Source organism: Perca fluviatilis, chromosome 24 (assembly GCF_010015445.1).
Source record: "Perca fluviatilis chromosome 24, GENO_Pfluv_1.0, whole genome shotgun sequence".
Lineage (NCBI taxonomy): Eukaryota > Metazoa > Chordata > Actinopteri > Perciformes > Percidae > Perca > Perca fluviatilis.
In genome coordinates, this window is record NC_053135.1 from 18,398,389 (window position 1) to 18,422,358 (window position 23,970).

General features: G+C 43.9%; 2 protein-coding genes across 3 annotated transcripts in view; both read right to left on the bottom strand.

Annotated features, from left to right (window-relative positions):
• The window catches only part of LOC120554003 (kinesin heavy chain-like), a 45,110-nt gene extending 41,285 nt beyond the window's left edge, over positions 1-3,825 (bottom strand). Inside the window, exon 1 of the mRNA XM_039792551.1 lies at positions 3,062-3,825. Within this exon, the coding sequence (XP_039648485.1) occupies positions 3,062-3,207 (146 nt within the window). The 5' untranslated portion in view covers positions 3,208-3,825. The remainder of the gene's footprint in view (positions 1-3,061) is intronic.
• Positions 3,826-7,680: 3,855 nt separating this feature from the next.
• The window catches only part of LOC120554371 (methyl-CpG-binding domain protein 5-like), a 33,350-nt gene continuing 17,060 nt past the window's right edge, over positions 7,681-23,970 (bottom strand). For both annotated transcript variants that reach the window (XM_039793243.1, XM_039793242.1), the window contains 7 exons: positions 21,926-22,097; positions 19,103-21,481; positions 14,366-14,586; positions 13,136-14,266; positions 12,535-12,608; positions 11,693-11,768; positions 7,681-11,561 (listed from right to left, as the gene is read on the bottom strand). In XM_039793243.1, the coding sequence (XP_039649177.1) occupies positions 11,499-11,561; positions 11,693-11,768; positions 12,535-12,608; positions 13,136-14,266; positions 14,366-14,586; positions 19,103-21,481; positions 21,926-22,097 (4,116 nt within the window). In that variant the 3' untranslated portion in view covers positions 7,681-11,498. The remainder of the gene's footprint in view (positions 11,562-11,692; positions 11,769-12,534; positions 12,609-13,135; positions 14,267-14,365; positions 14,587-19,102; positions 21,482-21,925; positions 22,098-23,970) is intronic.

Sequence of the window (23,970 nt, forward strand, 5' to 3'; positions counted from 1 at the left end):
GTTGGGCTATTTGAACCCAGCAGTTCTACAAGTGCAGCATTTTCACACACCTGATCCTGACACGATCAGAAAATATTGATAAACTCGATAAACTTCAGTAACATAATGCTTGTTTCTCTCACTATGGCAGGGTTTTCAGAGCAGTTTTGGGCAGCACCTACAGCCACATAAATTTAACTTAAAAGACTTTTCTCAATCTAATGATTTTAAAGGTACTTCTTCAGAAAAGTTTTGTCTTTAAGCTTTTTGAGTGTTATTTATTTATTATCTGCTCTAGCTTTTCCAATGTTTTAGACACAGATATGGTGATAATAACGGTCCAAAATGATGTGGAAAATGAGACGCAAAACTACCACAAAGAAACACAAACCGACTACCAAGAGACGCCTAAACCCACAAAGAGAGAAAATCCCACAAAGAGACACAAACTGTATGGGGAAATTGCATGTTTTTTTTATTGAAAAACATTGCATTTTCTTGAGGAAGGATGCCTAAACCCCCCGCCTAATAGAGCTTTTTCACGGCAGACATGTTGACATGTCATAGTAGGAAAAGCACAGGTGTATTCAAAATCATTCATGATGGCTGCATTCCACTTAGGAGAGGCCCTGGTATTGGGCATGCTGACTCACTGAAATATCTTACTGGGACACTTGATGGAATTGAGCCATCGTTAAGGTTATCAATTTCAGCTGTGCTTTTCCTACTATGACAAGTCAAAATGTCTGCTGTGAAAAAGGTCCATACGCACACCTTCCACAAACTGAGGGAAAACACTGTATGGAGTTGTAAAGTTGGAAGTGCTCAGCTGTAAAGGCTCCAGCAGCTTCTAGTCTGACTATCCATCATTCCTCCTGTCCTTGTCCAACTACTGTCTCCGTCTCTCTGGGGGAAAAGTGAAATGCAGCTCTCAGCACTCGGAGGCAGCAACGGCAGCACTCTCACTTTCTCTGAACCCCGAGATTAAAGCAGAGAAACCACTGACACCGACAGTATTGGAGAGGACGGCCTAATGCATTCCTGCCGTTTGACTGATGGTACAAGGCGGTGACAGGCAGTTTGTCCTGACAGAACAGAAGTGTTTCTGGCCCATAATGCAACACAAGCAGGGCTGCTCATGGTGAGCAGGGGGGCAGATCTGCATAAACACGCTGTGACAAGGTTAATTTCCTATCTGTCGGTGTGTCTCTGTTGGAAAATGAGGGACATCCGGCAAAACCTCAGAATGAAACATCGAAAGGGTCTAGCATCACGCCCGCCGAGGCCGTTTAAAAAATCCATTCCAACTAATTTATTTTTTTTAATTTTTTTTTTTTTTTTAAATCAACTGGTTGTAATCTTTACACATTTAAATCATTTTTTTTTTATCCGATTCACGATGCTTTGTTGCATCTACTTTTAGTACAGGCTCCTCAACCAAGTTTCTCTTTAACTGAATAAAATGAGATTCAGGTAACATACATGTGCAATACAGTAACCTCGTTTAAGCATCAGATGGTTTAGGTCAGGGATGAATTGCACAAAATGAAAATCTTGAACTTTTTAAATAAATCTTTTGCCACAAAGTGTGAAGTTGTCTGTTAGCTCCACCCACCTGCACTTCCAAGAAGTAGAAAACAAACACAGGTGCCAGCACATGTATAAAAGTGGCAAGTCAGTGTGAGTATAACCTTTGACCCCTTACCTCTAACTTAACCTTAAAGACTTTTTTGTGCGATCAAGTAATCGATATTCCCCTGCAGCAAGTCTTTCAAGTCCAGGGTTTCATTGGAGCCACAAAAAAGCCTTTTATGAAAATATGTAAACACCACACGCATTAAAATGTACATTTCTAAAACTTTGTTTACATTGTCTGGCTGGAGTTTTATGTATTATCACATCAGCTATATTGTGCAGCCCTAGTCGAAATATTAAGCTAACATTAAAACAGATAACGGTTGAAATATTTAGCTAGCTAGCTAACGGTTAAGATAGCTAACATTTTAAATATGTAGCTAGCTAACGGTTGAAATATTTAGCTAACATTTAAAATATTTAGCTAACTGTTATTTAGCTAACATTTGAAATAGTAGCTAAGCTAACGGTTTAACTATTTAGCCAGCCAACAATTGAAATATTAAGCTCACAGTTGAAATATTTAGCTAACAATTGAAATATTTAGCTAACAATTGAAATATTTAGCTAATAGTTAGCTAAAAGTAGTAGCTTAAAGTAACATTAACGGATAAATGGCTGAAACATTCGGCTTCACTCAAAGTAACGTCAATAGTAGAATTGCCGACCAAACCAACCTGAATTGACAGTTCAGCTGAATGAAAAAAAAAATCCACTTTTGTATAACGAATATTATACATTTAGAACATACATAGGGACAAATGAAAGGGTAACGTTACGTGAGTTCATCGGACAGGAAAGTTGGGGGACGTCAGCAGGGTTCTAAATTAGCACCGTTTACCAGCCAAATGCTGGTGAAATATGCAAGTGGCTGGTAGATTTGCTTCACTCACCAGCCAAAAACCCAATGGTAATCTATTGAATGGCTGGTAATGTTTGAACATTCATTAGCCATTTGGCTGATAGACGAAAATGTTAATTTTGAAGCCTGGACGTCAGACCAAAAGGTTTGGGAACCACTGTGTGGACTACAGGTACGGTGGCCGAAAGCAACCGTCTCGGCTACCGTATTACAGGCGTATCGCGCACTATAAAAAACCTTTTCACAGATGTAAACATAAACATTATAAACGGCCTTCACGATCGTATCTTCTGCACTCTTGTTTATATTGCACTGTAATACTAACAATTCTGCTTAGTTTCCAAATTGTATCAATGCGAGAAATGTGTTATGCTTATAAGATTTGTACTCAGAAATATTGTATAATAAAAAAATAATTGAAAAAATATCTGTAGAACTGGTTTATTGCGCACTTGCGCCCCCCCCCCCCTCGCCTCCATCCTGCCTGCAGAACTCAGGGCGACTTAATTTGTTCCTCTCAAACACTGCAGTGTTAGCATATCCAGCTCCACACAGACACGACATCACACCACCTCCAATAACTACGAGTGAGCGGACAGACTTGCCGTTATCACCACCGTGTCGTCTTCTTTGAATTTGGGGATGTATTTGTCCCCTCTGTTTATTTCGGACTCGTTCAGGGGCCTGAAGCGGCACATCACCCTCACCCCGCACTCCGCCGCATCCATCATGGCTGCTGCTGCTGCTGGCACTGTTTACACCGCCCCCGCCCCCCCTCCAAATGCCGCGGGTACAAACACACAAACAAGCACACAGCGGGCTGGGGGGAAAAACAGCAGAGGATCAGTGTATTTTAGGCAAGGTTGTGCCCAAAGCGAGCACCAGCGGGGCCTTGATGATTACCCGATCCCTGCGTCCCGGGCCAAGGGAGAGTTCAGAATTTAGCCTACCAAATCAGAGACTCAAATCATTCAAATCAAGGCGTGCTACGGGGGGATAAAAATGTCGGGGTTCCTAGGTTTCCTCAGTGAGGGGGAAGTTTTAGGTGAATCCGAGGCGCAACGCGTCCTTCATCCAAGCCGAATGTGTCCGGGTTTCCTCGGCTGCGCCATGACCAAAACCGGATCAACCGCAGCGCTGCGTCCCGGTAAAGGAGCCCGGAGGTCGGTGTGCAGACCTCCCTCCCTCCCTCTGCAGCGGTGACAACCGTGCAAAAAAAGAAAAAAAAGGACCAATATGCGTTTGTGTTTCCTAGAACTCGGACGTCTCGGAGTTCGCTGCCCGGTGTGCAGGGGGGGGGAGAGGATGCGCAGAGACAGCCGCAGAGTCCTCCTGACTTGCAATAAAGGCGCGTTCCAGGCGCGGTGCCGTGCCGTGGCACGCGCCCGCGCCCTGCATCAGCACCACCATCGCTGAAATGCTCGTATGCACGCGCAGACACAAAAACCTAAATACATATTTATTTTTAACCCCAACGAGTAGAAATCTTCACATTTTGCCGATTCAGATTATTAATAAAAACAGAACAAATAAATGATGATGTATTATTAAAGCTCAACGTTTTACATTAAAGTAATGCTTACATAAAGCCTATTTATATTCCAATAATATAAAGTTATATTATTCTGAAATGGGACATTCTGCATAATGAGAACTTTTTTACTTTTGGCATTTATGTCGATGCTGAAATGATTGACTATCTAGGGAGGTCCCGGGACATGTCTGCATGGATTGAGAAATGAGACAAAAACATCTAAATATTATCCCCCCCCAAAAAAAAAATCTCAGAAAAAGGTGACAAAAACTCAAATTACATTAAAAAAAGCGGCAAAAATGTCAAAAAAAAAAAAAACATAAAAAAGGAACAATAACTTTGGGAAAAGCCCAGTTATGATAACTGGGGATGATTTGGTTAAAAAGCACACTATACATCACTGTACACTTCATTATCCATCTAGTTAGGGTTTAAGGGCTCCTTCCTCAAGACAATGTTACGTGAGAAATCTAGAAAAGGTAATTAAAGACTAAACCTGCTAAAGACGTCCAATGGAGACCAACAACAATCAATAGTTCTGAGTCATTTAATCAAGTCATTGAGTTACATTCATTCGGCTTAGGTGCCTCCCAAAAGTGCTCGGGTGCTGCATGCGCCTAAACCTCATAATGGCGGGGGAAACCCTGCATTATCTCATCTTTTGATTCTTTGATTGTCCCAGGTGGAGCATGTGGAATGACTCTTATACGCCCACTAGAGAGCAGTGTGCAGCAACAAACACTGGCTTTAAAACGAGCCTGGATTTTTTGTGACTGTGCTCAGTAAACCAGTGGTTCTCAAACTTTTTTCAATAATGTTCCCCTTTGAATTGTGTTTTTAAGCCAAGTGCAAATAATTTTTGGTAAAAAAAAAAAATAATAATGAAAGTTTATATAAAGAGGAACAATAGATTTACTTAACAACAGCCTTGGAAGTGAAAAACATTTAAATGCTGATGAAGAAAGGTGACAAAAACTATTTAAAAAAAAAAAACTTATAGAAACTAGAAGAAAGACAAGGAGGGAGGAAGGCAACAATAGGTCGACAAAAAGTGACAAATTAGGGGCGCCTGGATAGCTCACCTGGTAGAGTATGTGGCCCCATGTACAGAGGCTTATTTCTCGATGCAGCGGCCGCAGGTTTGATTTCGACCAGTGGCCCTTTGGTGCAAGTCTTTCCCCATCTCTCTCTCTCCCCCTTTCATGTCTACGCTGTTCTATCAAATAAAGGCCTAAAATGCCACAAAAAAGTGACAAATTAAAAAAAGCGACAATTTCTTTTTTTTTAAAAAGCGAGACGAAGTAAGGCAAGAATAGGTTGAAAAAGGGACCATACCTTAAAAAAGCTACAAAAACTTAACTTAAAAAAACTTGGAAAAAAAGCGACAAAAATATCACATTTTTGGTAGAAAAAAAGTGTATATAAAGAGGTAGAATGGTCTGGAACTGATAAACATTTCACATGTGTAGAATCCATCCATTAATTCATTCATTATAGTATCATTTTATGAATTATATATGACACTGTTAAATTATAGCATTTTGCTAAATATCTGAATTCCTCCAAAGTACCCCTGGGGGTACACACCCATTTTAAGAAAACTATGCAATAAACCAGCATTTGGAGCTATGAAGAAACAAGAAACAGGGAACATAAATACACGTTACACGCCAGATTATTCAAGTAAGAGTGACCATGTTTTTTTTAATATCTTAAACATCTGTGCAACATTGTTCAAAATGTTACATCACTGCATGACCTGTAATGTTTCACAATATTTACAAAAAAATGCTGCTTACATCAAACCATTAAAAAAAAAAAAAGTCCAAACAATCTCAAAATAATGGACTCTGACAAACTATCCCTAGCCCACATTAATGCAAAAAAAGAAAGAAAAACAAACGAGCAAAATCAAGTGCACATCATACTTCACGCAAGTCTATTTTTTGTAAAGTATATATTAGTGAGAAAATATATACTTAATTACAAGTTGAAAAAAAAAAATACTGACAATGAAAAGGGTGGAAGAGGAAGAGGGAAACGCGATTCAAAGCAGAAATCAAAACACCAGGAAGAAAAAGAAAAATCACACCTCAACACACACACACACACACACACACACACACACACACACACACACACACACACACACACACACACACACACACACACACACACACACACACACACACACACACACACACACACACACACACACACACACACACACACACACACACACACACAGGCAGGAGAAAAAAAATAGACTGCACAGACCATCTCAAACACAAAAATGCTTTGAACTCTTGACCACAAATAACATGAAATTGATATAACAGATCCAAAACACATGGGTTCCCAACATGAGACCGGGTTCCTGCATGTCATTGCACAAAAAAACGGAGGGGGGGGGAGGAGGGGAGAGGCAGAATGAACTTTACCGAAAAGAGCTGTGTTCTCGACACCCAACGTCACATTTTGAGAACGGCCTGGAGGATTTCCTTGCCACAGATTACAGTAAAAAATAAAAACTCAACTCTGGAGGTCCTGCTCACACTGGAGAACAAAAATAGGGACATTTTTGAAGAAAATGGATATTTTCAACAGGTTTTTTTAGGTAGACATTTTAAACACAACTTATAAACTTGAAATCTCTTTCTTTTTGTTTTAAGTTGTTAGGCTTTTGTTGCTACAAATGAAGGGCTTCTTCAAAATGTCCTCTAGTTTTTGTCCAGTGTGCACACGACAAAGAATGCAAGAAATGTTCTGAGATACATGAGCGATCTCATTACAAAATACAGTACTTAACTTAAGTTCAAGGTTCCTTAAAAGCGTGTGCGCATGAAGACAATAAGACATGTTGAAATTGTTTACTTGGCTTGGAAGTCACAGTTTGACTTTTGAGGCTCCTCATTTAGGATATTTAGGGAATATTATAAAACCAAAAGAAGATACCGTGGGATTCCACGCCACAAATTACAGTTGTCTGGGGTTAGAAAACGTGTGCACACATCCAAAAGTTGTGGATGTTTTTAATAGTAGTCTTTCTCATGTTTTACGGAGCGAGAAAGGAGCTCTTTACAAAGTAGTGTACTATTTGTTTTGTTTTTTTAACGGTTATCATTCGAAACATTTGTAATAGTCGGGGGTTCCTGGTGTGCTTCAGATACTTTGATGTGAAATCTAATTAAATGGAGATTTTGAGCCTGGGAGTTAGTTGTGTGTAGATGTGAAAGGTGTAACTCCAAATAAATGACTACTTGGTGGCTCTTAGGGTTAGGACATGTGGGAAGAAGGAGGATACCAACAAAACCAAACGGTTTCAAACAGTCAGAGATGTCGTGTGTTTCGAAGCTGTTGATTGGTATATTGCACTAATAGTTCTGTAGTGATTTCAGTTGTTGGATGGTTTTTGATCTGGACGAGCAGCTGTGTGTCTGTGTGTTGATCCAGAGATCCCAAATACTGTGCATAACTGTTGGCTTTTAAAAGGAACACGCCGACTTATTGGGAGTTAGAGGAGTCCATACATACCCTTCTCATCTCCGTGCGTGTCGTAACTCTGTCTGACGCACCCACCGCTAGCCTAGCTTAGCACAGATCCTGGAGGTAACCGGCTCCATCTAGCCTACTGCTCCCAATAAGTGATGATAAGAGAGTAGAAGGGTATGTATGGACTTCTCTAACTCTGGGGGATACGGGGAATAAGACAAAGTCCCAATAAGTCGGCGTGGTCCTTTAAGACTGATCAAGTGATTTAGTTGTTTTACTTTGCGGTGAATCAAACTTATAGTAGCTAGTAGAGTACAAACTGCATTTATTACCAACATAAACGCTGTCTGTCTTTTTATTTCATTACATTTTTTTAGATGTGCATATTCATAAATAGTATGGTCTTGGAGGCAGACGTTGTCACGTTTTCTTCCTGTAACTAAGAAATCCATGACACAATCTGGAACAAAAACAAGTAGATAAAGGCAGAAAGGCCTCACTGTAAAAGAGTGTTACTTCTTAAATAATAATAATTAAAAAAAAAAGGGAACATGACCTTTGTAATGGATTCCGAACACATGATCTATTCACGGTCGGGGAAAACAACAAAAACATAGATATACACATATAAGGCTTGAGTTCTCAACTCTCGGTAGTATTATTGCCATCTAGCATATTTGTAAAGCTTAAAATAAATATGGAGTACTGTACATAAATAATTTACATCAATAAGCAAAAACAAAATAACCACAAGGCCCCTAAACGCGAGAAATGCTTTCACTGCTCTTGAAACGAACCGAGTTAGTGTTCCTTTTGATAATCTACACTCTGAGCTTAGTTTACTCTACCTAAAGCTATAGTTGACTACAGTCATGGGGGGGGGAGGGGGGGGGGGATATCACTGTACAAACGAGCACAAGAACATAATCACAACAACCTAATGACATAATTCATCAATGCAGCCTGTGATTCTCAGTTGTAGTTGAAGGAAAAATCCACCCAAAGACACTCTCAGTTACAAGTGATTTCAAGTTGCATCCAGCGTCTGCTTAACCCTCATGTGTGAAAAATCTACTTTTTTTCTATGCTTTTTTCAAAAGGTTTTACTTTTTTTTTCTTTTTTTTAATTGCGAAGAGCGCTGCGTTGAACCATCCAGACTCTTCGGATCCTCAGACTGGTGACGTGGAATAGCGTTTGTGCCTTGAAGTCCAAGCAAACTTCTCAAGTATCAAACAAAGATCCGTACGTATCAACATCTAGATAGAAGGCATTCTATTGTGCGGTGGGGAAAACGTACACTCTCATTTTAAATATTTTATTAGATATTGTTTTGTCTTGTAATGTTTGTCATATAATCAATTATAATCAAGAAATCAGACAAATGTATGTTTTATAGGGCCCACACGTATATTCACTTCTTTCTGAGTAACTTATGTTTAGCAAGATTCACTGTTAATCATGTATCAATATGGGAGTTTATTCAATACACATTGGGTTCATGTTTTCATTATGTGTGTCACATGTTTAAGCACAATTTAGGCCCCGCAGTCTCGGAGAGGAGACTTTTCTCTCTGTGTCAGGGTTGAAAGCTATCTGTAGTTTAAACAAGGGAGATGTGAGGGAGGTAGCATAGGGACGTTAGCCTAGCAAGGTGTTTCCTGTCAGTGAGCAGAGGAGTTTTCTCTTTGACGCAAAGCTGAGAGTGACATATTATGATCTGTATAAAACCATAACAATTCACTTGTGCATTGCTATGTTCCAACATACATGTTATTTTGGGGGAAATTCTGTTGAAAGAAACCCACATTTCTGATATAGAAAACTTTGAAAAGGGGTCAGACGTTAACCGAGGACAACAGGAGGGTTAGTAGAGCTCAACAGCGATCGTCCACTATTTTTTTTTAACGGCTCTGTTTCATGAAGTGTTTTCCCTCCGTTCGAATGTTTCGCTGACATTTCAGAACAGACATTTTGATTCGGCGCAAAACAACATTTTGAAAACGGCAAAAAGTACAAGCACGTGCAGAGAAATGATCAAAGACTTGAATGGTAGAGGCTCGATCTAGCCGTTTGCGGGTACGGTGATCGTTTCCAAGGTAACAGCGAATAATGTTTTTCTCAGTACAAGTTTGATTTCATACGGACTTCTAACTGCTACAGGAGCAGAAACTTTTGTTACCCAACCTCGGAGCTTGTGGTCAGTCAGCCTGGGATGGTTTAGCCATTAGGGCTGCTAATCTAAACTTCCCCAACCACACTGTTGAGATCCTATTTGCTTATTGTTTTAATGCAGTTCACATATAAAAAGGTCATGAAATCTGATTACTGACCGGCTACATGTTACAGTTAATGTGGTTAGTACTGTGCATGTAAACATAAATGGATAGAAACTGCTACAGGAGCCAGGTAGCCATCAACTGGGGATTCATTTCATTATCTATTAGCCTTTCGATGCTTCTTCATTAATGTTTTAGTCTATGAAATGCCAAAAAAACTCCTCGCAATTTCCTAAAGCCTGGGTGTGACGTTTGTTTTTCCACCCAAAAGTCAGTACCGGAAGATATATTCAATTTACAATGATATTTAAACAAACAAATCGCAAATCGGGCCCACGGGTAGCTCAGTTGGTAGAGCGCGCGCCCATATGTAGAGGTTTTTTCCTCGGCGCAGAGGCCCAGGTTTCGAATCCGACCTACGGCAGGTCTCCCCCCCCTTTCATTTTTAAGCTGTCCTAATGATTAAAGGCGGAAATGCCCAAAAAATTATCTTAACAAAAAAAAAAAATAAATAAAAATAAACGCTGCAAATTTCTTCACATAGATGCAGCTCTACCAACTGGCACTCCTGGGTCTTCATTGGGAGTTGTAGAAAGTCAATCTCTCAAATCACTTTTTTGGTTCACCCCCAAAAGAATGTAGAATAATTACACATACATAAAAACACTTTTTTTGTTGCAGAAACTCCTGAAATGCAAGGAACACAAAATGACAATTAACAACGTGGAAGTGCCTGAAGGTGGATTTTTCCTTTAAAAATAAAAAAAAAAAAACGGACAAACTTTCTTTTGTCTGCCAGTTACGATGATTGGTAAATCCAAAAAAATAAAAATGTATCTCCACATATCATGATTTTCCCGTCAAAGTGACCGGTGGAGCATGTGCAGGGTTACCAACATTCATCACTACGTCACTGAACACTTTCTGCTGGTAAAGTTCATTCTGGTTGTTTTTTTTGTTTTTTTATCTTTTTTTCCCCCCCAATACAAATGAACACTTAACTGGCGTGAAGTGACTTTCGTAATGGAGAACTCATATACTCATGCCTGTTTCACTGCTGTTCCCTTACAAAAAAACAAAGAAAAAAACAGCAACGTCTTACAGTTCATCATATAAAAGCTTTAGGCTCTATTCTTATTTATCCTATGCATGCGGCCGTAACGCAACCGCACTTCTGAATAGAAACCAAGACATTGGTACACTTCTGCTTCGTTTTTGTACAATAAAAGATAAAATGTGCATTAGGTATGCTTGTACATGACATTGTACAATATTTACATACAATTCTTAATAGCATGAAATTTCAGGATTATCTATATACATATTGAAAATGTATCAGAAATATTTGGACTGTCTATTTTTCTTAAATATGTAAGGTAATGCTCGTAGCTTCTTTTTTTGTTTGTTTTTACTATTTTATACTAGAAAAAAATAGTTAATTCAGTGAGCTGTAGACAAATTGCAACCAATGTTTTTTCCTCTATTTTCTCTTTGTTTGTTTTTCTCTACAGTTGAAAACCGTTATCGGTGATTGGAGTTTCTTCCAGCACCTTTCCGTGGTCGGTCGTTAAGTCAAGTTTGATATCATGGAACAAAGAGGGATGTACCACTGAAAAGTCCATGTGTAGCACCTGTTTAGAGAGCTCAGATCGCATCAAGGCGGAACGGACGCAGTCTCCGAAAGGCTTTGAGGACGTTCTGGGGCCGACACATTCAATGTTATCTGGATATCTTCCTCCTCTTGGGCTTGGGGAGCTTCACCTGCCGATCCCGCGACGGGATCTGTCAGCAGACAGAGAGAAACATTATGGTGGCGGCTGCCCAGGTAGGCGGAGTCAAAGCAATGCTTTCATGAGGAAACAAGTGGTGTCTTCAGTCGCTCTTAGAGATCAAGAAAAGGTGTAAACACTCACTGTGCCCGACATCTTATCCAGCTCACTCATGGCCTCGTGGATAGCAGCTTCCAAGTGATTATTCAGTTTTCCCTGTCTGTTGAACATAAACATTTTTACATTATTTACATTCAGGGCTTAACATTTCACCCGCCAACCCCCCAAATGCGGGTAAAAATTTACTTTGGGTAACTTTGTAAACATCCCAGCCAATTTCGCCGGTGATGAATGAAGCGAACAACACTGCGGGTCCTATTTTAACCATCTAAGCGCACGGCGTGAAGCGCCTGGCGCAGGTGCATTTAGGGCGTGTCCAAATCCACTTTTGCTAGTTTGACGGCAGAAAAAAGGGTCCGTGCGCCAGGTGCATGGTTCAAAAGGGTTGTACTTAGTGTTTTTTATGAACAGCAGCCTGCAGAAAACAAGTCAGTGTTTCCAGATTGGTCTGTTTTCTGACATGAAATCTGGGGTGTGTTTGGCTTGTAAAATGTAGTCTTTATCTGGCAACAATGCTTGTAGTACTGATCCTACATTTCCCATTACACTATGTCCATTATTACACGGCACAAAATTATTGATCACTGACTAGAACTGAGAAACCTGGTTTCATCTACCTATGTCTGAAATCAAGGACCCATTGTTGCAAAGAATTACCACAAAATATCACTGTAAACTGCTTATGGACAATGCTAAACTGGAAAGCTTAGGGTGGCTTGGGGTCAATTAAGGCAATGATATGAGAAAGACAGAAACCATCTAAGCACCTCATTTAGATTTAAGTTGCAGTCTATCATTCGGCATGTTCAAAAATACACACAAAAATTATTTGCTAAAGCAACAATACAGAGGACCGGTTTACTTACTTCAGGCCTCTTTTGGCGGCTCGATCAAGTGCCTCCAAGTCGTGAGTTAGTGTTTTTAGCTTCTCTGGCTCTACCTGGATGGAGACGAGACAAAACATCCGAGTACATTCAGTGCAGATAGAGAATTTCCCACCAAATACCAGAAGATTACGGTGGATTTGTTGTACCGTCTACTAGTTAAATTTGGCAGTCGTCATTCGTAGGAGCTCCTATATTCTGAATAGGCAGGTAAAATGGTATAAGTGTTTAGAGAAATTTAGAATCAATCTGCCACTATGGCCAGTGGACAAAAATGCTTGTTTCCCTCTCACTTTTCAGTGTTGCAATAGGTATTTCTTCCAGGGAAAACTTTGTTACAGTCACATGCAACTTATTCTCCCATCTTGACTTTCTGGCAAGCTTCTATCTTAAACTGGGAAAATAGTTTGCTGTAACCCAAGACTCTACAAACCTTTGAATATGGCTCTACATCTGGTTGGTAACTTTGTTAAGCCGACTGTAGCAGCCGCTGAAATCAGCCTTTACTCTGCAGTCTTATTTAGTCTGAAAATTCAAGTTGGCTTGTAAAATTATGACAGGTGGTCACAGATGGGTTTCTCACCTTGGCCTGCTCCCGCAGCTGCATAGCAGCGCTGTGCACTTGTTCATCCCCGGCCAGCTTGGCAGGCCAAGGTGGGAAGCCCTTTAGCTGGCCCCAGACCAGCTCTCCCATGTTGAAGGTCCTGGACCGGTAGTGAAGCAGCTCTGAGGAGGGAGAGTCTGGTTGTCGCAGGTCCTCCTCGCTGCTCAGGCTCTTTGTGTCCGAGGGGCTGGGCGCCATACCGTTGAAGTGGCCGTTGTAGTGGCTGTAGTCTTTGGCTGTGGCCAGCGGCCCCTCCAGGCTAGTAGAGGAGCTGGGCGACTGGTCGTCCCCCGTCAGCTCCTGCCGCGGGGGGCCCAGGACCTCTCCGTAACCCCGGGTGTTGAAGTGAGGTGTGGCACCGTTGATGTGGATGCAGCGCTCCACCGTCTGCTCCAGACGCTCCTTGTAGTTAGCGGGTGTCCGGTTGCAGTTGTTGAAGCGATAGCCATCGTCGAGAAAGGCCTTATCGTGAGCCATGACCAGGCCGTGGTCGTTGGACCCGTCGGTGGGGCAGGGCGGGGCAGGGGCCAGGCTGGCGGGTCGCTCCATGCAGGGACTACTCCTCACTTGGGTAGAGCACTCCAGAAACTCCTCACCACCCCAGGCACCGTTGTTGCTGTGAGCATCGAAGCCTCCCCCGTGCTGCGCATCCCCGTCCCACTGCCCCCTGGGAGTCCCACGGCTAGGAGAACGGAAGTAGTCGTTGGCCTCGGGGCAGTCTGGAGTGCTCTTCCCTGGATCCATGTTCTTCTGACCCCGTCCCGGCCTCACCTGCCTCGGTCTGGCTTGCATGGGTAACGCCTCCCCGTCCTGGTGCCTGTGCAGGACCGTGCTAACTGCTTGGGGGATGTTGACCGGCTCCCCTATCGAGGCAGTGAAGGCACTCATAGCGCTGAGGGCAGGCACCGGACTCGCCTGTGTCGTCCCGCTCACTGTGGTTGTTATGGTTACATGCATGCCCTTGCTGGCGGCGTCCACCACGGCTCTGTAGATGGCATCCACCGACTCTGGGCCACCGGGTCCCCTGTCACCGCCAGCTGTACCCGCTGGAAGCCCCTCGCCCTGGGGCTGTTGCCCCTCCCTGAACTGTGGGTGCGACAACATCCCCGGCTATGGACACAACACCAAGGTCACAAGATAAGGAAACAAATTTTTTCTATGCAACTATCAGAAATGCTACAGAGATTAAAACGCAACTCCTGGTCCCACCTGGTAGTTCTGGTAGAGGCAGGCCATGGAGCCAGCGTTGGCGTTGTTGCCGTCTGTGTAGGGCGAGTTGTCGGAGAAGTGCTGCTGTCCCTGGTAGGCTGGGTGGGAGGCCACCCCCTGCTGCATGCCCTGGTGGACCTGCTGCTGGTACATCTGACCTCCACCGGTGTTGATGTGTGCCTGCAGGCCGCCCATACCACAGCCAAGGGATGAGGGGTTTCCTGCAAAATCATTGGGACATTATCAGGCAAAATTGTCCTGGGCCCCCCCACAAAGCAGAGCTAACGGGGGATGATCAGCACATCAACCAAATAGCACAGAAAAATATGCTTTGAATGACTTGCATCCAGTGTTTTTCACAGAACAATTAGTTTTTAATATTAATCAATATTATTAGTTAATTATTTATAATTAGTTATTGCCCCCACAACTTTATATAATAGCACAACAACAGACTTTGCAAATAATCTGCATTATCCATTGCATTTCCATTCAGGCTTTTGCGAGCAATAAACTGTACAAAAACACCAGACACATCTTGTGCTGTGGAAGCGGATCTATTTGAGTGGGCGGCCCAAATAAATTCAATACACAGGGAACCAGAAAATGAATCGCAAAGCTGGACGAGTGATTCCCAACAGAGACTTTTACAATCGGAGAAAAAAGTTGCATGTTAATCTGTTGCACCCAAAACGAACAGATGGAGACGCTGCCAGCTGCGTGGTCCAGACAGACTAGTTAGCAAAGCGTTCAAGGACAGAACATGAAAAACATATATCAAGGCCACATATGTATCAATGAATGAAGGGAAAACCCAGCAGCAATGTTGTGCAGACAAAGCCGAAGCAAATACAAAATCTCCGAGGCCTAACGCTCTGTGTGCGTACGTGCGTGCGTGCGTGCGTGCGTGTATGTATGAGTGGCGACTGGAGCAGCTGGTGCGATGCTACGTAGCCGAAGGGCAGCTGTGTGTGTTCTTTTTTTTTTCTCTTTTCTCTCCCCTCACCCCCCTCTCTCTCTCTCCTCTCTAACGCAGAGAGCCACGACTTGGCCAACCCCCTCCCCCCTTCCTCCCCACATCCTCAGCTACTGCTATGATATAGTGACGGCTGTTGCCAGGGGAGGTTGCCATGGGAACCGAGTGATGATTGGTGGTGTTGTCCACTGCCAGGAAGCTTGTTGGGGGAAGTTGGGTGGGTGGATGAGGGGGGTTACGAGGGTCGGGTGGTGCGTTTTATTCTGCTGGGGGATGGGGGGAGGGGGATGAGGGTGGGGGTCAGCTGGGTGGCAGGAGGTCTGGGAGAGTTTACAATGAACTTTTGAGTATTTGTTGATGGTAAGAGTGAATCGTGGGGGGTCCTAGAAACAGATGGTTAGAGGCTGATGCTAAAAAGCCACTGACTAGGCCACTTTCAAAGAGCTTTCAGTACTCTTAAGACCCCTAACATGTCATCCAAATTAGCTTCAAGTATGGGAAAATCAACAAGCTACTCAGAGGAATAGCATCTGCCATTTGGTGACAGAATATTCTTTTATCCCAAGAGCCTGTGAGTGCTTATGTGCTTTTGTCACCAAGGCCCTTAGACAGTGGAGGGACCTTTCTGAGGAGCTGAGGTGAGTCAATTTACTATATTCACTATATCTGTGTAAGATGATCATTGCTTTCTTTGGAATTTCAATGTACACAGATACCTTATGCTCATACGTGTAACCAACACTGCTGCCAAACGAATCTGTCTCCCCACACACCCACGATCACGGATATCAATTTTAAGGCCATCACATGCATCGCAGCCACAATAGCACAGGACAACACACCACTTCACCATTCTGCCCTCTGGACACAGGTACGGGTCCCTGGGGTGCAAGAGAGCTCGCTATGGCAAAAGCCTGGCCCCTGCAGCCATAGCAGCCCTAAACAAGAGACCCATATAAATCACTGCCACATTGTCTGTGTTACCGGTCGGTGTTATTTCTCTACATGTCATTCTGTTAGGTTTGTACTTTTGTTTCTCTGTAAGCATGCCGTGTCCATATCATACGGTGTTTGTGACAAAGAATTTCCCCTTGGGGACAAAAACGTCTTAAGTCTTTTGGACCAATAGAGGCACACTGCAGAGTAATGCTTGGATGACAGGACCCCGCAATTGTTTTTATCACCCGTTCTACGATTATGACAAGGATGTACGGTACATGCATGAGCACATTTATGCTGACTGCAGAAGAGCTAATGGCAGTAATGCAACTGTAAATGGTAGCATAGCACCAATAAAAAAGTAGAAGCAGAAGCCTGCAAACCAAAAATGTGATTGTTTATCAGATTATATTAGATTATATATATTATATACTGTACAGCAGGACACACATGGATGCCCCAGCCAGGCCAATATTGGGAGTTTAGCAGTGGAAAGACCGATGGCCCCAAAGGATTAAGCCATTACAATGAGCAGAGAGAAACGGATAGTGAAAACTGGCTACATAGCTATGAATAATTATAACAGGTAAGCAACAGGAGGCAACAGGTCGGCAGATCCGGCAACCTATTCTCCCTCAGTGTTAAACTCCATATGGTGTTGAGTCACATATGCCTTGGTTGGTTCAATTGTAATGTGAAATATAACTTTGCCATGAATATGTTTACAAACAGCTTAAGACATATGAAGCTTTCTTTCATTCTTCAAAATGAAGTCCAAATTAAGGATTAAAAGTATGCAGGTGCTGCTAAAACCATCACCAGTGTGTCATTTTGTAACGCATCCCTAAATCCCATCATCCTTTACCTCCCGACCTACACAGAACTACCTGGATTTCAAAGACTTGACTTCGGAGTGGGGCTGGGTATCATTAAAAAGATTTTGATACCGGTACCGATATCAATACCGTGAGTTTGATACCGGTTCCTAAACAATACTTTTTTTGATACCAAATTTCATAAAATCCTTTTTCTTATAATTTTTTTTCTGCCTTTAATGGATAGGACAGCTAGGTGAAAAAGGGGAGAGAGAAGGGGAAGACATGCAGGAAATCGTCACAGGTCAGATTCGAACCCTGGACCTCTGCGTCAAGGCATAAACCTCTATGTTTATGTGCGCCTGCTCTACCCATTGACCCAACCCGGCCACCATAAAATCCATTTTAACAAAAAGAAATTATAATATTACACATTACGGCACAAATGTTTTTTTTCAGCTCCTACTACATGAGCCCCGTCTCTGTGCATTACAGAGTTTTTCCTGCCTATACGACATGTAACGTTAGACAGCCAATCACAAACATTATTAGATCTTGGTAGAAGCATTCTGCATGCTTATTGGACCACTGGCGCCGATGAGATTTACTCCTTAGGTACTGAAATTTGGTATTGAATGACGAGGCATTTTTCGATACTCAGGAAGCAATTCGGTCAGTGCCTGAAAAGTATTGAATTCGGTACCCAGCCCTACTTCGGAGGCATACAAAATAAAGGGACACCTGGTGAGAAGACCAGGTGGCCTCCAGCAGGACCTAAGGTGTCTCCATTATAAACCGCATGAGAACACAGACGCACAATGAATATATAAACTCATAGTCCAGTCCCACATCAGGCAGGAAAGGGAAAAAACAAGATCTAGGTCTTTTCAGCACTCTCAAAACAAACGCTCACATGAATGAGAGTACACACACACACACAAACACACACACAAAAAACATACAGTCACTAACAAAGTCATTCATATGCACACAAATAAAACAGAAGCACACACACACTGTAATACACAAGCAGTCAGAGACATGCACACACAACGATTCAAACACACACAGGCCTAAACCCTCATCAAAGGCTTCACTTTGGTCCCTATTCAGGCCCTATCGTTACTATAGCGACCAGCCAGCTCGGAGAAGCTCTATCTGGGCTGCTTCCCTTAAAGCGTGATCCAGATCCTTTTTCCATCTTCTTACGCCATTGACTGATGCGAGCATACAAATAAAACAAAGAGAAACACTGGCTGACTGACAATTAGCTGAGCTTCCAAAGATGAGGGGCCTGCTCATTAGCTCAGAGATACTGGAGGAGCCTGACTGTCTAGGCTCGGGGCCTATCACCTAAATCCTTTGGTTTCAGTTCACTCATAACCATAGAAACCACATCTTCATCCAGCCACTAGCTTACCACACGAAAGGGGATAAACCGTCATTAACTGCACAGGATATCAACACTATCCTCCAGCCAGAGGGCGGTCAGTTTGGACTGTGTTAGTTTATTTACTGTCAGTCATTTTGAAATGTCACCAACCCATCGTTTTTTTTTAGGATTTTTATAAATTAAACTAGTGTAGTTCATTCTGAATTGCTTCTGAGCATTTATATCTACACTTGGGTAGATGTAATGCAGAGCTGAAATGATCATTTGTATAATTTTGCTAAATGTAGTGTTCTGAATTTTTGTCATTAATGACCCGATTACAATTACATTGCCATTTCAAAATCAATAATTGTGGGTCAATAGAGTAATAAGTAGTCACATGATGACTAATCACTGTCATGCTCATGTAATAAAAATGAGTGGAATTATTTTAGACATGAAATGCAAATGTCAGAAAATAGAAACAAATAATCACATATTAGGGCTCCATTGTGTCATTTTAGTATGTATAAATGCCTTAAAATTTTTATATTTAGCAGCACATGTACATATAGTATAAACTATTGACTTAGATGACTCTGAAAATCAGCAGAGTAAATCATAAAGTGTCTCACCTGTATCAGAGATGGTCTGTGTACAGCTTCCATCACCACCTGCATGTGGCATCAGCACCATGCTAGTCCGCCCCATACCGTGAAGGTGGTTGTGCTGTGAGGGGTGAGGGCCGGGATGGGACAGTGGCGGGGGGTTTGTGTTGGGGCGCCCCAGCGGCATGCCATCAGGGCCCACCGGTCCACCTCCTGGCCCCATAGGCCCACTGTTACTCATGGAGGAGGCCTGCATCTGGGCTATGATGCTGTCAGGGAACTGGCCTGGACGAGAGCCCAGATGGCCCCCAGAGGTGTCCATGTTCTGGCAGTGTTGCATGGCATCTCCAGGAACCCGCAGCCTCTGCTGAGCTAGGAGATTCTGCTGAGGGCCACCAGGGACCATAACTGTGCTGTCGTTGTAGTGCAGCTGTGCAGATCCTTGAGGCCCTGGGCCAGGGCTAAGACCTGGACGATGGTTGTGGGAGCTCTGGCAGCTCATGGACTGGAGAAGTTGGGCCATGGAGGTGTTTGGGGGAAGGTTTCCAAGTCGGCCTACTTTTCGCGGCTGCTCAGTGGCAATGGGCCCTGCCATGTGGGGTCCTCCCATGCCTCTTTTGTTAAGCATGTTGTAGACCATGTTGTTACTGTTGTCGTGGTTTACGGCAGCGCTGCCCGATGACTGCTTCCGTTTGCGCATGGGGTCCCTCTGCTGGGCCATGAGCTTGTCTCTAAGAGCCGCCCGACCACTCTGGCCCTCAGGAGTGTTGAGCAGCATGGTGGAGTTTGGCGGGAGCATTGAGTTTAAAGTGCTGTGTCCCTCCATGCCTCGAGGGCCACTCATAGAGCCAGGGTGTCCGCCACCTCCACCATTACCTCCGCTACCAGCCCCCATGCCTGCCATACCAGCACCGCCACCAGCCATGCCAGCAGGGCTGTTGCCAGCAGCGCTGAGTTTGTTTTGATTTGCTAGCTGTGCTTTGGCTGCGGCAGACAAGAGACTGCTGGCGGGAAAGGAAGCAGCATTCTGTTGGTTGAGGATCTGGTTTAGAGGCATCCCCAGGAGTCCTGGGTGGCCCTTCTGGGAAGCGCTTGGGGTTGCCATAGAAGAGGACGACGAGGAGGAAGAGGTTGGTGAGTACATGGGGTTGCTGTGCTGCTGGGTGCCAATCGAGTTTCCCATCCCAGGCAGCATCTGGGTGTCTTTGTACTGGTGATGTGGGTCAGTTTTGTTGGTGGAGGGGCTGGAGGGCATGGCTGGTCTGGGAGATCCCATGGCAGACCTGGGGGAACGAGGAGGGACCTTCATGTTGCCACATGGGGCCTGATGTCCCGAGGGCATTGCAAAGTTCCCATGGTCAGAGGAGGTGGAGGATGAGCGTGACCGATGAGGGGAGGCCTCCATTCTCCCAAGAGCAGGCCCTGCCATGTGTACAGGAGAAGTGACAGGGGAGGGGGACATGGAGGAAGCCGGACCACCCTGTTGAGTCCTTTGAACGTGACCGCCATGCCCCACAGGCCCAGGCTTTACTGTGGGTAAAGGTAAGTTGCTTGGCAAGGGAACGATGGCGGGAGGGGGTATGTTTACATTCATCATTTGTACCTGAGAGTGGATGTTAGGCTGAAAATTGGAGGGGTTTGGGGCGTTGGTGGGGGGCTGGCTGACTGGCTTGCTGGGGATGGGGTCCAGGATGCCTAATGGGTCTTTTTCCGAGGTCAACTGCCTTTTCTGAAGGGCACAGGATGGTGGTATGGATGGAGGAGGCGGACCGGGATGTGTTTTATGGTGAAACGCTGCACGGGGCATATCCATACCAGGGGGAAAGTTCCCCCGAGGCATGTTCATGTTCATGACAGGGCTTTTGGCAGTGGCCGTGGGGGAAAGGGGCGTGCTAGTCCTCCCTGTCATGGCGCAGGATGGCTGGCCGGCAGGGGAGCCATGGAGCATTACACTGGGTGGGGAAAGAGGCGTCCTAGAGTTCCCATGGATAGAGGCTGAGCCTGGACTGCCAGCTCCTGGAAACCCACAAGGATTGGTCCTTGGAAAGCCATCAGGGCTGCCCAGAGTGTCTGAACTGGGAGACTGTGAGCCGTCTCCATACAGCTTAGCACTGGAGGGAGGTGGGCTCAGCATGCCTCCATACCCAACCCGGTAGGGGGATTTGGGGCCTGGCTCCCCACTGCCTAGCCTCTGGTGCCTGTGGTACCCAGAGTAGAGCTCGGTTTGCTGGGCTCCACCCATCTCCTGGGGTGGATACAGCCTCTGCTGCTGCTGTTTTCCAGGGACCATCATCATCTTGAAAGGATTCTTGCAGTCTGGGCCAACAGCATTAGGCAGTCCATCGTGGGGTTTAGTCCTTATTGCTCGTTGAGTCGTGGAATGCGCAGCAACCACAGACGATGTACCTTGAGGCCAAACAAAGCACATTTGAGTTGAATCAATACCAACACCTTGGAAAAAATATAAGGAAGAGCAGCAAAGCCATTGTTATCTACAGGCCACAGTGGCTGACAAATCATAAAAATTACAAATTAGTTAATATCAGTGTTTAAATAAACTTTACTTGCTCTCTTAAACAAAAGACTAGAAGATCAAAAAGTTCAAAGAGACTTCTGAAAAAAAATGCTTGAAAAACCCAAATCACATGCCACATTGACTACATTGTCAGAATTTCAAATTTTAACATTCAAGACCAACCAAACAGGCTGGTAATCTGGACTAAACTAGCAGCCAACTTTTACCAACATATGGCTGGTTGCTAACGTTTCTTTCAGCAGAAACACATACTAAGATAGGAGCACCAGCTGCCATCAAACTGAAACATAGATTTTTACTGGGTTTACTCATACCTCCCCCGGGACCGGTCAGCGTCAGAGGTGGGTGCGTCCCCATGCTCTTGTGCAGCGTGGCCACAGCCAGAAGCTTCCTCTTGTGAATGCAGAGTTTGGTGACGTCTTCATCTGCTTTCACATCCTCCGCTGTCCTCTGCTTGACAGCTGCCCCTGGGTCAAAGTTGAACACCTGAGGAAAAGGATTGGTGATTTGAACAACTTCACAATGTGAATTTTTTTTTTTTTGGTCAAAAAGGAAATGCTTCTGCTAAGTCTTGTCATCTCTTTGTTTTTATTATTTGCAGATGAAAAGAATTAAATGTTGCATGAATAATGAGATAAAGGGGGGAGGGGTAGGGGGATCCTTTTAATGTGAACTCCTGTGGAAATCTTTTAATGAGATTTCTTCTTAGTAGTGGAAAGAGGAATAAGAGACAAGAAAGACAGGGGAAGGTTAAAGTGATTACGCCCCATTTTGTTTAGATGGTAAAAATTCAAATTGACAAAAAGAAGGATACAGTTGGATAAAAGCCAGAGAAAGAAAGTGGTCCTTGTGGCTTTTGTGAAAATCACAATTAATCCAAGTGAATTTATGAATTCAAGGATAACGGCGAGCTTATTTGCGACTAATCCGAGGAACCACAGGGATGCTGTGGGTCCAAGGACGGTGTGGTTCAGTTAGGAAGTCACCATGCTGCTTTACTGTGCCATGTAAATGTGCAGCCGCCCAGCCTTGAATATTATGTAAATTACAACCAGGTGTACCAGCACAGTGTATTTCCCTTACAGCCGAGACACACCAACCAGACAGCCGACCGTCGACCGAAAAGCCAGTCTGAATGATCAGTCGGGTCCCCGAGGTCGATGAAAACCGGCAGCTGATAGGACGAACGAGTCACGTGGATTTGTTTTCTCCGGAAATTCAAAGGCTGACTGTCATGGCGGCTTGTTCAGAATACGATCTCATATTGTACTAAAATAGTTCACTAAAACGTGTTTCTGAAAACATTTAAAGCGAGAAATAGGCCATGCAGTTCCTGAATCTGTCTTCATTTCAGATCGAAAAAGGTCAGTTTAAAAGATTTTCGTCAGATTTTGAGAGACTCTAGTCACGCTCATCCCGCTCGTCATTTCCTGGTGAGTCCCGACCCCCTGGTGTGTCTCGGGCTTTACATGTGTCTCTTTGGGTTGTGCTGCCTTAGGATAGTTTAGAATTTTATACACATTTAATGTCTCAGAGAATCAACATTTTCTTTTCTTTTTTAAAAGATAATTTTTTGGGGCATTTCCACCTTTAATGGACAGGTGTCAGTACCCGATCCGTTCCACCTGCACAATCCGTTCTGCGCATGTGCAAGATGACACGTATGCCATGACGTAGGCGCAGATGATAATGCTCGTTCATTCCACCACCACCTCGGAAAAACGGCACCGCTTCCACCTGCACGATCCGTTCTGCGCATGCGCAAGATGTTCACACGCTAGCCTCCAGCTAACGTTAGTTAGCTAATAGCTAATTCGGCGGACCGCTAGGTGATTATAGCGGTCTGCCGTTAGCCTCCACCGGGAAGCTAACGTTAGTTTAGCTAACGGTTAATTTGGCTAACCGCTAGCTGATTGCAGCGGTCTGCCGTTAGCCTCCACAGTTAAGCTAACGTTAGTTTAGCTAACAGCTAATTCGGCTAATCGCTAGCTGAGACAGCATGTAAACTTTAAAAGACCCTCAAAATAAAACTTGAAAATAAACGTTAACATATATAACAGCTGTTACATCAGTTCTACTTTACTTGTGCTCATTTAAAATACAATCAGTCAATTCTTGTCTTTATTGTTATTACTGTAAAGTCTTAATTTAGCTGTAGCCTGCTTTTTTGTTTGACTTAACGTTATTTTAGACTGAATGGCATGAACGCAGCATTATCATCTGCGCCTACGTCATGGCATAAGTGTCATCTTGCACATGCGCAGAACGGATTGTGCAGGTGGAACGGATCGGGTACTGACAACAGGACAGCTAGGTGAGAAAGGGGTGGAGGATATGCAGGAAATCATCACAGGTCGGA